Below are 17,003 nucleotides of genomic sequence, written 5' to 3' on the forward strand. Positions count from 1 at the left end.
ATATATATATATATATATATATAATTTGTAATGTATTCTGTTAGATTACTCAAGGTCAATATCGTATTCTAAATACTTTGGATTACTTCAGCACTGGAAGATTTTCTTCACTTGTTTTGACTATAAACACTCTGCCAGTACAGTAAGACAAAATACACATTGAAAATACATTCTCTGAAAACATAAGATTTTATTCAGTTAGATAAATCTAATTGATCTTGTTTGAATGATTTTTAGATATTTATTTACAGGAAAACAATACAAATTTATTATCAAGAATAAGTTTTTTTCCTAATATTTAAGGTCTTACTTGAAAAAAAGAAATTATGATCCAACGTGAATTTTCTTGATAAAAAAATATGATCGTGCCTGGTAACATGTGCAAGTCAAATGTCTAGAAATAGCATTTTAGCTTAGCGTAATGCTAATCTAATCTGTCTGGTGGGACAATCAATGCATTCACTGGTTTTCATGCTTCTAAAGAGGTATAAGGAGAGAGAGGCTAAGAGGCTTTTTTATATATAAATAAATCATAGATGTGTTTCAGAGGGAGGTAAACAATGATGAAATACCTCTCTTACCCACACTTTCCTCTTTGTATTTCAGTTACAGTCCTGTTTCTCTCTCTCCCTTCATCACTCTTGCACAATATTTGAATGTCATAACAGCTCTGTTCATAACAGGTCATAATAAGTTCTGTTTTTGATAAATGTATCCACATTATATGAAAACAAAATGATTGATTTTGTTGACTTAATGATAGAATTCATACAGTACATTGTATCTGTTTTAAGTGCTTTGTATATAAATACCTACCAGCAACACATAAATAAAACAAATTCTTCATTTTGAAAAATTCTGTTGTCTTTGTAAATTGAAGCGCTTATTGGCATGTTGATAATGACACAAGAACTATACAAGGTTTCCTCCCACCAGGTTATCACCAAAAGTAATAACCTGTAACCTGTAATTGTTACCTGAAGCTGTTTCTACTTGATCTGACCCTTAAATGGATAGTTCACCCAAAAATGTAAATTCTCTCATCATTTACTCACTGTAATGCCATTCCAGATGTGTATGACTTTCTCTCTTCTGCAGAATACAAAGAAAGATTTTTCGAAAAATATTTCAGCTCTGTAGGTTCAAACTATTTAAATGGATGGTGACCAGACATTTCAAGCTCCAAAAATCACATAGATGCAGCATAAAAGAAATTCATAAGACACCAGTTGTATAATATATGTCTTCAGAGGCAATTGTATAGGTGTGCGTGTGAAACAGATCAATATTTAAGTCCTTTTTTACTAGGGATCTCCACTTTTGCGTTCTTCTTTTGTTTTTGGTGATTCACATTATTTGTGAATAGCGGCACCTACTGGGCTGTAGGAAAATAGATAGTAAAAAAGGTCTTAAATATTGAACTGTTACTCACTCACACCCTTCATATACGCTTCTGAAGATATAGATTAAACCACTCGAGATTTATAGATTAAAAAAGCTTTAGTCACCATTCACTTACATTGTGTGGACTTACAGAGCTGAAATATTCTGCTAAAAATCTTTGTTTGTGCTGCAGAAGAAAGAAAGTCATACACATCTGGGAAATCATGATGGTGAGTAAATGATGAGAACATTTATAACAAAAAAAATTGTTATTGTTATTGTTTAGACATGTTAAATAATATTTCTGACTTGAAACAAACCAGTTAATGTAGATGTTACGAAATGTAGCACATTTATCAGACAGTGTTGGGCATAATTTGATTACAAAGTATTACAAAGATTCTAGAAATCAGATTACAGTTACTGACTTTCAGCTAACTACTTGGGTTACAGATATTTAAAAAAAAATATTATACTACTAGTGTTATTTATGTAGAAAAGATTAAAACAAAAATATGTTAATATGTATGTCTGTTTGCATTTCTGTGATAGCTGAAAGGTATGTGCCCCTAACAAATCATCGCACATGATGCTGAGTGAATGATTTGTGTGCAACAAGGAGGAAATAGACATTATTTTGAATTTGTTCAGCGGAAGAAAAAAACACTTTTCTGTGAAATGTGTTTAAGAAAGAAACTTAAAAGTAATTAGTAACGTGATTGCTTTTCGATGAATAATCAGTAATCTAATTATAATTTTATAGAGGTAATTAGTCATTTATAGTGGAATACTTTTTTAAGTAACTTCCCCAACACGTGTCAGGTAACCTAACAAAATGTGCTTTAAATACTAAGATCTAATAAAATGGTTTTATTCAAGTCCAAATTTGTATATAATATATAATATATATTATATAATAAGTCCACCTGACATATTAAACTGATTAAACGAAAGTCATTTTATGGTTTACGTCAAGTAGAAATAGATCCTTGAGGTATTAATTGCAGGTTCCCGCAATATTGTTAGTGTATAAATACTTTGAAAGAGAAAATATGACACAGGAAATCAGAGAAGTGTGTCATAACATAATATAATAAACATGTTCTGTTTTCTTGCTATGACAACATCTACAAGACACTTTCATAGAATAGCAACAACACTTTTAAAGACATGTCCTCTTGACTACATATTCACACTGAGGTATAAGATCTGTGCATGAAAACATGCAGGACCACTTACATGCCAGCAATAACAGCTATGATAAACGCTACACATAACATTTTTGAAAGACAATCATTTTTACAAAGACTATTCTTATAAAAAATGAAAACAATTTACACTATTGTCTTTATATGCACAGTTACACAACCCATGCATATTTTTGTATATACATTAGCTACACAATTACATTGAAACAAATATCGCAGTCATATAACACATATAGAATAGGATTTTAGCCGAATATCAGATTGTCTAAGTCAGTCACATAAATGTTTCTTTGAATAAGGAAGGAGATAAAAATACATCTAGGTCTATAAAGAATGAAAAGGTCACCATTCAGTTTACTACAGGTAATATAAAAATTTTAAGAAATTAAATCTTGATAATTATAATAAGGGGAAAGCAGAATAACAGAACAGTATGCTATCACAGATAGACACCAAACACCAACACTGAGGATTAATGCCTGTTTTGTTGTGTACAGGAGCATGCCTATGGAAGGAGATCACGATTCAAATGTAAATCACTCTCACTATGCATAGAATTGTCCACAGTGTTATTCACAAACAATCTCATGGGTCTGTAAGTCTGAGGTTAACGGGATAGTTCACCCAAAAACTAGCAAAAGGATATGTTCGACAGAATGATTATATCATTCACTATTCTCTTTCTTTTCTACAGCCTAACATATTTTGAGTTCCACCCAAGAAGGAAAGGAAAGATCATACAAGTGTGAAACAACATGAGGGTGAATAAATGATGGCACAATTTTCATTTTTGGGTGAACTGTCTTTTTAAGAAAATGTGCTTTAATTGCATCCTTTTCTTAAAGTCAGTGTACCTTGCTGTTCAGAGTCAGTAGTTTTCTTAAAAACATTCAAACGTCAAAACTGTAGTGTCTACATAAGTACACGTACATTTTACATATGTATGTGTATGATGGGATGGCTATGAGGATACATCATTATGATTGAATAGTTTATGTATGTCTCGTGCCAAATCAACAAAAATGAGCACTGATGTGTGCTGTTGCCTACACATTGCTATTGAGCAATGAGATGCATAGTTACAACTGGATAGAGTTGAGCTGCAACCTTGGAGATGATTGATGGTGGTGCAAGTGCTTGTAGAGCACAGATTTATTGGTCTCTGTCTCTGTCATAGACGGAGCATCACTCAGCGCTCAGACTGAAGATAAGTCATCTTGGCAGGCGGAGGCCCTGCGTGTGGTGGGGCTGCATTTAGTCATCGTGGTGATTTGGGAGCTGAAGTTTACACCATTGCTTGCCATCGAGGGCTGCTGGTACTTTGTGTCAGCTCCAAGAAATCTCTGCATGTGCCACCGCCTCCACTTTCGTTTTATCTCAGACTGAACCTGGAGAGAATAGATAGAAGAATGTGACTTCAACATGTTATTAGCAGATGAGCACACATACCAAAATGATTTCCAACAAAGCAGCCAAATTATATGTAGATGTCCTTAAATTTATTTGGACACTTACTGTAGAATACACTTAAAAATGTTTGAATGTGACTGCATTAGACAACAAATTATCAAAGCAAGTGGTTTTTATTTAAAAGAAAGATAACAAACAAAACTTTTCACAAAAAGTAGTTTAGAGTGATAAAACAAGAGATCTACACACACTGAGCACTTTATTTGGAACACTATGGTCCTAAAAAGTACCTGACGTGTTCTGCTGTTTAAGCTCATCCACCTCAAGGTTAGACATGTTGTGCATTCTGAGATGCTATTCTGCTCACTAAATTGAGTGATTATCTGAGTTACCATAGACTTTCTGTCAACTCCAACCAGTCTGGCCATTCTCCATTGACCTCTCTCATCAACAATGCATTTCTGTCCGCAGAACTACGGCTCACTGGATGTTTTTTGTTTTTGGCACATTCTCAGTAAACTCTAAAGATTTTATGCATGAAAATCCCAGGAGATCAGCAGTTAAGGAGCGTACACACCGCCAGCGACTTTAGGTGCGTACACACTGCCAGCGATATCGCGCGCGACAGCGACTCCATACCACTCATTTTCAATGAGAGCACAGCGACTTCCGGCGACACGAGCTGTCGCGACCGTTGGCGACTAGATGAGATAAGTTCAACTTTATTCAAATGAAGAGCGACTAACGGAAGCGACAGCCAATAGGAGAGAAGACGGGAGAGCTCACGTGATCCTTCTCTCTCTCTCTCTCAGCTCCTGCAGTAACGGAAAGATGGATGAAAGGCTAATTCTTGCTGTTACAAATTTTCCAGTGCTCTATGATATGTCTCTTCCCATGTACAAGGATATTTTTAAGAAAAATACTGCGTGGAAAGGTGTATCTGAGATCGCGGGGATTTTATGGACCCAGACAGACCGGCATTTGCATTTTCGCCGCAGATAAACAGCTGCTATGGCAAACAGCACGCCTTGTTTCTCATTCATCTTTGATATAAAGTATTTTATGTACTGATTCCATTTATATTTAGTCTTTTCCCTCCAAAATGTTTGTTTTTAGTGGCAAGAAAAGAGATTCGCTGTCAACAGCAATGGAATGACATCCGTGAATGTCATTTATAAACGTTACTAGGTAACCAGAAGTGGGAACACCCACTAGCGACTTCACCGCCAGCCACTGGCGACCTGCAGCGACAAAGTCGCTGGCAGTGTGTACGCACCTTGTGTACGCACCTTTACAGAAATACTCAAACCAGCCCATCTGGCACCAACAATCATGCCACGCATGAATTTACTGAGATCACATTTTCCATGGTGGATTTGATGGTGGATGTGAACATTAACTGAAGCTCCTGACCCATATCTGCATGATTTTATACATTGCATGCAACCACACGATTGGCTGATTAGATAATCGCATAAATAAGTAGGCTTACAGGTGTTCCTAATAAAGTACTCAGCAAGTCTCGTATTTTAAAATGAAGACAAAAAGTATTTGGTTGTCAAATGTCAGAGAACTTGCCAATAGCAATTAGTAACTTTAATCTGATTACCTTTGTAAAGTCAAAAGTAGTGCAATGCATTACAATTTAAGTTCTTGCAACCAGATTACAGTTACTGACTTTGAATTAAGTTAATTACTTTTAGGATCATTACTTGGATTACAATGTGACACACCCGGTCCCTTATCAGGCTAATTAAGCCTCCGAGAGGGATAAAGGGCGACTGCGGAAGGTGGTGCGAGGAGAGAGAGATCGTTTACGGTCAGCTGACCATCATGTGTGTGTTTGTGTAAAGGGAATATAAGGGAAAGGAGGACATGAGAACCGGCTTGACAATATAAATAATAGTTTAATGAAAGAACTTAACCAAAAGACACAAACACACACGACGGTCAACTGACCGTAAAACAATCTCTCTCTCCTCGCACTACCTTCCGCAGTCCCTCTCAGAGTCTTAATTAGCCTGATAAGGGACCGGGTGTGTATAATCATGACCCGGCCCGCCCTCCACCTGTCACATATACATATTTCTAAATAATATTATTCATGCAGAATACATTTAAAATATGAATTATGCTCATACATGTATGTACGTCTGCGCATTTTTGTGACAGCTGAAGGGACTGTACATACGTTATAATATAGAACTTTTTATGAATTCATCAAGTGGAAAATTAAAACTGTGAAAAGTGTTTTAGAAAGTACCTTAAAAGTAAAGTAATAAGTAATGTGATTACTTTTTCAATTAATTGACAAGCAAATTAATCTGATTACAAATTTAGGGAATTATGTAATTAGGAATCTGTGAAAGATGTCATTTTAAAGTAATATACTCAAAACTGGTGATGAACTACTGCTGAGCCATCTATGTGAAATTGAGGGGAACTGAAAAAGCTCTGGCATCATTTTGTTTGCAGATGCTTACATATTTTGTTATCTAATGCAATGACATTCCAACACTTTTATGTGTGACTTATATGTCCAAATACTGCTTGGGGCCACTTTAAGTTTTGTATAATCCACAAAAATATTTTCATGCTGATAATATTACCTCTCCATTCAGAAAACAGTACAGGATAGCAACACAAAATCCCTGAAGGAAAACAAAGAGGGCAATTAATATGAGCTGCTGCAGGACAGATTTAAAGTCACAATAGTGTCCAATAACAGGGCGGTTACTGAGATTTAGCAAGTAGTATTCAGCTGGTCATGTGATTCTAACATGGCACCCCCCATGTGCGGACCCTCTCCATGTAGAATAAAACAGTTTTATAAGGTTACTGATATGACTGGAGTCTTAAATGCATGTGAGCATTACACCATTGTGATGAGGAGGAGGGCGTGGCCGGGCCGTGATGGAACATGGCCGGCGCTGAATCAGCCGATCAGCAGGACAGCTTATCAGCGAGATAAGGGGTAGCCGGAAATGCCGGTTCGAGAGAGTAAGATGCACGTGGCCGCATTGCATGTTTGTTTATGTTGGTTTTAAGTTCATTAATATAATTAAATTTACATTGACTGTTCAGCCCTCCTCTGTAGTTCAAGGATGGGCAAGGAGGAGACGGGAACTGGCTGAACAGTCAACGTAAAGTTGACTGTTCTTCATAACCATTTATTCAATTTATGCATCTCATCCAATCATCTGCTTTATAAGCCTTACAGCTGTCATTCATCACTCGTTATGTGCATTGGTTTTACCCACCATCCACCCCTTCGCCACAAGTTTAGGTCCCGTCCTAATGTAGGGGTAAGTTCCTCTTCCCTGCCATCATCATCTTTTGGCAGGATTTGACGGTTCGAGCAAGAATCTGAGCGCTGAACCGTAGGACGTGGCTTATGCCAAAGGAAACAATTCTATCCCCATAACATGATTAGTCTTTCTGGTAGAAATGATGCATGATCAGTCATACAGTTTTCAAGCCCATTTTATCTATCCACATACAACCTTTCATCTGGCTGAATAACAAACACGGAGTGAATAAATACCACTGGGGATATCTGGGGATAAGGCAAGCCGGCAGATCCCACGGTGAGTCTGTCACTGTGGCCATTTTTAGTATTCTATTGCCATTTGGGGAATCAAGACTAGATAAGCATTGCTTATGGCAAAGTAAAACGGTTTGTGTGTGTTTTTCAGTCCCCTGCTGCCTACCTGAAAGGACCCCAGGATCAAGTCAAACACCAGACGCACATTAGACTCTATGTAATGAGGCATAAAGGCAAAGATTATGTAGTTTATTCCAAAAAGAGGAATCAGAAGTAGAGTTGATTTTGCCAGTCTCCTGCAAATCAAATGAAAGGGCATAGATTGAAAAACAAAAGTAATTTAATATTGCGTATGTAAGATCTTTGCGTTTATAAACTTCAAAATAAACTCACGAGTATTGGTGTGAATCATTTCTCCCAATATCTCGACAACTGATTTTCTGCCGAAGTATCCGGATGATACAAATGAAGAGAATAAAGTTAATCTAGAAAAACAGCATAAACAGATGAGGTCCTATTTTAATTACTTTATTCACCACCTGCCACATTACAATGAAATTCTCATTAAAGTTCAGCACAACTGTCACTCACCAGTATTGTTATCAAAATAGGGGTTTTTATAATCCACCACAGATCATCATCAATAAAATCCCAGCATCTGTCAAAAGAAAACAATACCCATTTAACAGTCAAAACAAGGAAGAAAAAAACAAAGACATAATAAATAAAAGATTCTTGCAGATTTGTTTTTCCATTTTGACCATTCATGGAAAAAATATTGTCCTCAACCAACTGGTTGAAATGTTTTGGGTTTTATGTAAAATTGAGAGGATTCTTTTTAACTTCTGCTCTTCCATCAATGTTATCATGTTCAAAAGACCCAAAGTCCCTTTCAAGGTAAGTCAGTCCTCTTGGCGGCCATCTTTGAAATGCTCCCTGGCAGTCAGGGGGCAGCTATTTTCAATGTAAACAAGTGACATAAAAGAGCAGCTATCTACTTGAATGGGGAAAGATTATGATCAAAGAGCATATTAAAATCAGCAGTGGTATCATAAACTGTGCATCTTTAGCTCAATCATGCTAAAAAAGGCTATTTTCAGGCTGATTCAGCTAATGCGTATGTGCGTTCTCAAGTTTATTGACAGGCGATGTCTGTATCTAAAAAGTGATTGGCTCTTTTACCTTTAAGGTCGGACTTCCTTTGCTTTATCCGTTGGCTGTTCCAATTTCTTCTGTTAATCTTAATAACAGTGGTCCATCTCTGTATCTAAACAACCAACAAGTCAGTTTCCTGCTAAATAGCACTGAGGGTGGGGATCTGATTATCTTGCGCCAGAAACTTAGAAAATCATATCTGGGTCTGATTCAAAGTGGTTTAACATTTTTAATCTACAACCAAACTATGGTCTACCAATCGGCTGAAAAAAACTGTTAAAGGTTTTCTTTCTTATGACACCTAACTCTGACCCTGACAAGACCAAACCACACTGTGTTAATCCTGGTCTGATGATACAGTGTATATAATTAGTATAATTCATATTTTTGACTTCATATAATATTCTTCTTTTTGAAATCATAAAATAACTCTAACTAAAAACAGCCACAATAAATGTTCACATATAGATTTGATGCCATTGCAGACAAACAAAATAAAAATCAATCAATAAGTGCAACCTAGTCTTTCAACGTTTTGCTGCAGTTTCCTAGTGAAATCAACACCAGAGGTGCTATACATCAACTTTGTGTTACATTAACTTTCACACAAATCATGGGTGCTATAGCTGTTTATGACTTTAATAAACTATTTTTAGTTTTTGCTCTGTTACTCATACCCTGCTATGCTATGATATCAAAACACGTATTCTGATGCATCAAATGAAAAAAGGCACATTTTTAGGCTTGTATTATAGACCCACCTACATTTACACACTTATTCCAACATGATCAGCTTGCACTGTAGCTCACCTGAAAAAGTGTTGGATTGGGGACTTGGAGATCAAGCCTTGAGCCCAGCCAAAGACAATTGACATGAAAGTGAAAGTGAAGCGAAAATGCCATAAAAGTGACACAAAATTATATTATGTTGTTTCAGTAAATGTGCTTTTCATGTCAAATTTGCTTTAAAAAAACACTATCGGTTCGTTTTAGAAGTTGGGTAAGGATGTCTGTTTTGTTCATCTCTCATTTATCTTTAAAGACACTAGTGGTTAGGTTTAGGTTAAAGTTTTAGGTTTGGGAGATATTCATTAAAACATCCCTCTAATATTCACCTTAAAAATCTTGTTTAATTACAACACAATTTCACTTGTTTTTGGCACCCCCGCTGGACATTTCACTGGAAAACTGCAGCCAAACATTTAATGAAGCACAACATTTTGGTTTGCAAAAACGTAGGCATTGTCACGTAAATTATGAGATCAGGCATAATCTGTCAGTCAGTCAGTCAGTCAATCAATCAATACAAATATCCACATCAATTCTTCTAAAAACTCTCTTTACAGGATATGAGATCTGCTCTGAATATAGTCTATTGACTTCAATTAAGGTATGTCAATTATTGCCAAAAGGTTCAGCCTTGAGTGAAGATTGTTGAAACAGGATTTAACCTGTCAGCTGTATTGTAGCTATCGGAAGAAGAGCAGAAGGCAGAAATTCAAAAGCTCAAAAAATTGAGCTCAAAAAATCATAAAGTTAACCACATCCTTTTCTCAATGAATGTGTTTTTCAAAGTTACTCTAAAGTAACATTACGGAAAGTTGAAGCAGAATCGATGTATCTCTCTCCCATGAATGTGTATCTAAAAATGTAATGAAGAAGCTAAGTTAATTTTGATTCAAAGATTAGTGCTGTTCTGTGAACAAGCAGTTACTTACCCGATATTATAAAAATAAGCTTTTGTGATGCTCCAGATTGTTATGAAGACACCTGGAACTCCTATCACACACAGAAAACAAACTAACTTACAATATTTGATAAAAAAAAAATCTATATTGTAATTATTTTTTATATATTCAGTTTTGATACATTTTTAAGTATCAGTTTGAAGGCATGTTTACACAGATCTCCTACTTTATTGGCCTACATGATAATTAGATCCTGAAATATAGATCTGATCCTACTTTAAATTTATAGAAATGTGTAACATTTTCCAACACTACTGTAATACTGTACAGTGATTACATCAAGGAGAGGCTAATTATCAAATAGTGAGTGTGAACATGCACAAAGTCCTTTTGACTTTAGTGATCAATTTGTCTTTCACATTTGACAGGTGTTGCTCTAATGTTGAGAAGATTTACGAGACCTTGGGCAATTTCTAATTATTTCACTGATACTGAGAAATACGAGCGCGTACTCACCCCAGCCAATGAGAATATACCACCAAAAGTACTTCCTCTCAGAGAAGAAGGATACAGTCAGGAGAGCATGGAGATAAAGACCCTCCACCAGTAACCAGAAGAAACTGGCCATGACACCATACTGGAAGAACACCACTGCAGCTTTGCAGCCCACCTGTGAAATGCAGAGAGAGTTTTGTTTAGAAATATTATGCACTTGTGTATATTATAACAGGAACTGCGGTCTTGCATGTTTACCATGTATTTAAACAAAGGGAATGCCTTTGCTGTTTACTGTGCTAGTTTGTTGCATGTGCTAGACACAAGAAAACATTGTGTAACACTTCTGAAGAGGGTCATTAAATGAAGGGTAAACACATATAAAGAACTGCTGTATGCTATTCTGTTAATGTTTGATGCTTTTATTATTTCTAGTGTGCTGATAGTAGTATATACCGCACCTGCACTGCATAATGATCGCCTTTAAGCATTTCATAATTATTGGAATAATCATTTTCAGCGCAATAACCAATAATAACATAATGATAATGAAATCACACAGGCACACAGCCTTTGACCAAAGTTCCATTAAGGCAAGTCAGTTCACTCAACGTACTTGGTAACTCCCAAAAATCAGCCCGAAATCTCTAAACTTTAAGATAAAGTTTCACTAATATATTTAAAATAAGCAATAAAATCTGACATTAATGGTGTAATACAGTTGCTCCTTTAACTTAAATAAGCCATGAGAGTCTGTGAATTACAGTGATTTTGCCACGGGTTAGGGTGGCTTTTTGCTTTTACAGACATTATACAATGGCTTAGAATGCGGCTCATCCAATCAGAATTCAGAGTCGGAACTATAGATGTAAAAAAATATAGATATATCGATTATTGATCGTCATATATATATTTTTGAGGCATCAAAAATGTGCAGCCTCAGGAGTCTTAGCTTAGCAGTGGTGCATACTATAATAAATGATTCATTATTATATAATAATTCATATATAACATAATTATTTTTAATTTTAATGCGCACCATGTCGTTCACCTGACAAGTCCGGTGTGCTTACGCTTTCTATTGGCCCTGCCGCTCACACTTTACCAAAGTTGTGTCTAATTTGTAATTTTTTTTAAAGACAAAGACTTCTGCGCAACGAGCAGCATTATTTATATCTAAAACAATGCCTGATATATATCGATAGTCATCTGGAAATTCTTCCGATTATCGATGCGCGAAAAAGGTATCGATCCCCAACCTACTCAGAACTATATAATTTTAGAAACTGTATTTCTCAGCAGTGGCAGAGCTAGGGGGTGGCCAGGGGTGGCCGTGGACACCATGGACTGAAGCCTGTCCACCCCATTGGCCACCTCACTCGCAAATGCTGTGTCACCACAGACTGATCGCTGGCCCCTGCCCGGCCACCCCTGTGAAAAACACCTGGCTCCGCCCATGTTTCTCAGGCTGGTCCATTTAATGTGCATACATGTTCTGCACTGAAAAAATGTAACCTAACATTTGCTTCATGTGGTAACATCTAAATGAAATAGTTTATAATAGTCAAAAATATTATTTAACATCACTGAATCAACCTGAATACATTAGGTTTCAATGGTTAGACCAAGTAGAAGTAGCTCCTTAAAGTAACAATTGCAGGTTATTACCTTTTACAGAGTAAACAAACATGATCAAAAAAGCCAATCCTACAACAGCCATTTTGAGAGATACATTTCCTCAATTAATCTTTCTACAAGTAGTCCTTAAAGTGTCACTGCCTTTGAATGATTTCAAAGAAATGATCCCCAACAAATACAGACTCCATTTTAATTTATGACAATATCAAACTAATCCTGATTAATCTATGGACCATTCAAATGTCAGATATGTTACAGTACTATGTGACCTTGCACCGGAGTTTACAGTGGGGATCCATACCATCATGAGTGTTTGCGCACCCTGTTGTGACAGATGTTATTTATTGTGTTGGCCAGCAGCTGCATCTAGACTGCTCAGAACACTCAGCCAGACCCAGATGAAGAGTGTTTATACAGGGACAAACACACACAGAATACAAGAGAACAGTACAACTAAACCCTAATACACACACTAACACACAGAGGCCTTCAAAAAACCTTTCTAATTACCAAAAAGACTCACTGTTATTAAGGGAATTTCACAGCTACACAATTATTCAGAAAATCCGAGCACAGCATATGCTATTCATAACTACACAAATGGAACTAAACAAACCAAACATGACTATGATGTTGGGTAAATACAGCGTTGTCCATATCCGGATAGAGGAGGTCATTAGCGCACTCTTCAAAGATCTTGAAGGACATTTTTCAAACACAGCTACGCCTCGTCACAAAATGAGTATAAAGAGCACTTTGACAACCAGAATTCAAGAGCAAACCTTATAACAATACTTCAGAGCTAATTTAATCCTGACAGTCTATTAATGTTGGGGTTTGTGCTGTGCTGTTTATTTCTGGTGAGGAAGAGCAGTCAATTACAATAACCTGACACGCTAACATTAAAAGAATAGATCACCCAAAATTCTGTCATTATTTACTCACCCTCATGTCATTCCAAACCCATCTGACTTTCTTTCTTCAGCAGAACGCAAAAGGAAATATTTCAACGAATGTTGCGATCGCTGATTTCCATGCAATTGCAGTTGAAAGTGACTCACTTTAAAGATTAAAAAAGCACTCAAAGTGTCATAAAAGTCTTCTGCAGGCATATGATAGGATTTGGTGAGAAACTAACCAAAATGTAAGTTACTTTCATGAAAGCAGGAGAAGCTTGTTCACAATGGCATGTTCTTAAGGCCGATTTATACTTCTGTGTCAAACCTACGACATAGACCACAACAGCTATGATTGGTCCATTGTGTTACCAGAGACACCCCTTTTGTGTTAATCAAGCAAGCAGTTATTTATAAAACGGAGCACCAAAGTACACCACATTATTTATTTAATATAATTTAAGCAACTCAAATGCAAGCATACAGTATATGCCTGATTTATTGTCTCTCGTCATGGCAGGCAACATGTATAATAAATAATATGTACTTAAATATAACATGGTTTATGTATTTAATTTTGAATTTAACAATAGTTTAATAATTTAATAAATAATTTTGAATCCATGAATTGCATTGTCATTATTTATGAAATGTACAGTTATTTCAGAAATTAAGGCATTTTCTCTCAAAACAACAGCATTTTTGGCTGTGAACTTAGAAAACAAAGCAGAAACACCAACGCAGAACTTAAAATGCAAACCAATGCATTGGCCTGCACATGGAACCTACATTGTAGGTTCGATGCAGAAGTATGAACAGGCCATGTGAACACAGAGATATGGTGAATGAGCTTCACCCTTGCATTTATGAATGCACAATGAAAATGGCAGAACATATTGACTGAAAAATAATGTATTTTTTGTTTCTCACTAAAATCTATTATACACCTTCAGAAGACTTTGAATATGGTGCACTTGGACTACCTTAGGCTTTTAAGTGAGTCATTATCAACTGCCATTGTATGAAAATCAGGGATATTTAAAATATCACCTTTGTGATCTTCAGAATAGAGAAAGTCATACGGTTTGAAACAAGATGACAGAAGTTAATGATGACAGAATTTTCATTTATGGGTGAACTATTCCTTTAAACTATGAAAGCATAATAAGACAGAAGACCATGGAAATATAAAATTAATATTGGAAACTACATTTTGCTTTTGCATGGCAAAATTGGATTTAGAAAGATCTGAAGGGACTATTGTGCTGGTTATAACGACAATTTTAAAAAACACTTACAGATCCATAGTAGCAGTCGTCAGGTTCCTCCACCTCATACAGGACCACATCCTTCATAATCACAGCAAAAGCTTTCAATATAAAGGACATGAACAGGTGAATGTGGATGTAGTTCCTTGTGCAGTGGAGTTTTCTGGGAGCCAAAGGACAATGAGAGAAAGAGAATGGGTTGTCTCAGCACAATGAATGAAACAATTAAAAACAATTAAAAGTCTTTGCAAAGGGCTAAATAATAGACTATGTATTTGAAATACATCTACAAACACAAAAGTACTTCCGTCCACTATATATACTGTACTTCATACAGATATAGTTATCTAAATTCAGGCGAACAAGTCAATGTTCAGGATATGTTGTTTTACTCTGTTCACATTAAGGGGAGATCCACTCATTCTATTCAAACACATTGGGCTAATTGTCCACCCTTCAAAAAAGAGTAGGCAAGTCATATATTCATGAATCTTACATTCAACGCTTACATACTGTGCACAGACACCCAAGACCTATGTTCCTGTTTAATTCTGCTGAAAAACAACAACGGAAAACAAAACAAAAGAAACCTCTAAAAGAAATTCGAATGGTTTTAATGGTTGTAATGCTAATTGTATTTGAATGAAAACTATAATGGTCTGTACAGGTAATATGTTGGCTTCTATTGGTGGCATGATGTGTCTAATGGATACCTTTAGAGACCATTATGTATCTATAATGGAAACCAATACATGCCATTAAATCCTAATGGAACATGTCCCAAAAAAACCTAGACTCGTAACTATTACAATTTCTAAAGTTTTTTTCAGCAGGACTTCAAAAACCAACAGAGGAAGCTTTAAATACTCTTGAGATCTTTCTTGAACTCTTCATATAAGATCACAAGAGTGGAACATTCTGTGGATCTTATTTATCATTGAGAAACTACAAGTTAGATTTTACAAACCTCTAAGCCCTCTGAGTGTTTGAGAGGTTGAGCAATAATGAGAACTGTGTATAACCCCATCAAATGCCTGAATCTGTGGCCTTTCTCAATGTATTAACTGGGATATAAAACAGAGCATTTTGAGCAAGGTCATCTGGTTTGACAGCAGTATGATTTAGCACAACATTGATTCACTGTTGGACATAAAATGTGGGCATCCACTGAGAACAGCAAAACAACAAATGGGAGATATTTGGGAGTTTCTTGAATCCAGGAAATGCCATAAAGTGCTATTATGCTCCTGTAACACGAGTCAAGTGATGTGTTTGGAGGATTTACCTGAAAAAGCACAGTATGAATATGGCAATGATGAGGGATATAAGAGACAAAGTGTGACCAATGGTGTATCCAATTCTCACAGAGCCCAGGAATTCACCCTAAGTGGGAAAAAACACAGTGAACAATTGATGAATAAACTCAGAAACACACTGATGATGATTAAAAAGCAGTGGAATCAGAACTACATGCCAGCTAATGATTGCCTTAAATGTTTGTTTAGTTAGGTGCCATTTAGCAGCTAGCAATTTCCTTTAAAGCAATTTAGCATATTATTATTTTCAAACACAATAATTTACAATTCTGACATTTAACTGAATATTTGACTACTAACTTGCTCAATACTTGTGAACTACCCATGAACTTGATAACATTATTTTTTTTTAAATGCTTAAATGCTGCACAGCATCATACGCACCACATTTCCATTCTCTGTGATATTGGGGTTATAGCCACAATTAAACGCAACGACAACTGGGTTTATTTCTGTCCAGCCATTGGCAGTACAGCTCTTCGAAATATTTCCTGCACAGGGCAAAAGGGCAGAGAATATGTCAAAAACAAAGAGAGAAATGTAGAGTGTCAAACCAGAGGTTACAATCACAGCTTCGTTCCTCCAGTAATCACTGCTACTCAGACACACAGTGCACACAGCCAAAGATGAGGCCACCGATTACTGCAAAATAAGCAAAGGAAATGAGCACTTCATGGATAACCCAAGACTCCGATGAATTAATCAACAGGAAATTACTTGCATAAAATGACAAACTTGGAACACCTTTTTCCTATGTTGCAACACAAAATTTCATGATCTGATTTATTTTGAGCAATATCTAACTTTGGAAGAGATTTTTGGAACAGTCTTCCATGGATTTTGGAGAAGCAGATTTCAGCACCTGATTAGATTGTGCTAAACGTTCACTGGCTCGAGAATCCTCTCAGGCCTGGAGGACTTTAGATAGAATTGTGCTGATTTTTGCACCAGGTCTGTTTTTGTGAAGCAGAAAGCAGTGTAGCTCGTCATCAGGTAATCATG

The 17,003-nt window shown here is 36.2% G+C and overlaps 1 protein-coding gene across 1 annotated transcript; it reads right to left on the reverse strand.

The window, feature by feature from the left end:
* Positions 1-187: 187 nt before the first annotated feature.
* On the reverse strand, positions 188-16,599 carry LOC127642051 (vasoactive intestinal polypeptide receptor-like; the record flags this gene model as incomplete). The annotated part of the gene is made up of 10 exons (XM_052124791.1): positions 188-3,979; positions 6,611-6,652; positions 7,712-7,841; positions 7,939-8,030; positions 8,137-8,203; positions 10,419-10,479; positions 10,905-11,058; positions 14,716-14,848; positions 15,971-16,068; positions 16,386-16,599. Coding segments are annotated over 10 exons (1,183 nt in total), but the record flags the coding sequence as incomplete, so codon positions are not given.
* Between the last annotated feature and the right edge of the window lie 404 nt (positions 16,600-17,003).

This window comes from Xyrauchen texanus, unplaced genomic scaffold (assembly GCF_025860055.1).
Source record: "Xyrauchen texanus isolate HMW12.3.18 unplaced genomic scaffold, RBS_HiC_50CHRs HiC_scaffold_328, whole genome shotgun sequence".
NCBI classification, from domain to species: Eukaryota; Metazoa; Chordata; class Actinopteri; order Cypriniformes; family Catostomidae; genus Xyrauchen; species Xyrauchen texanus.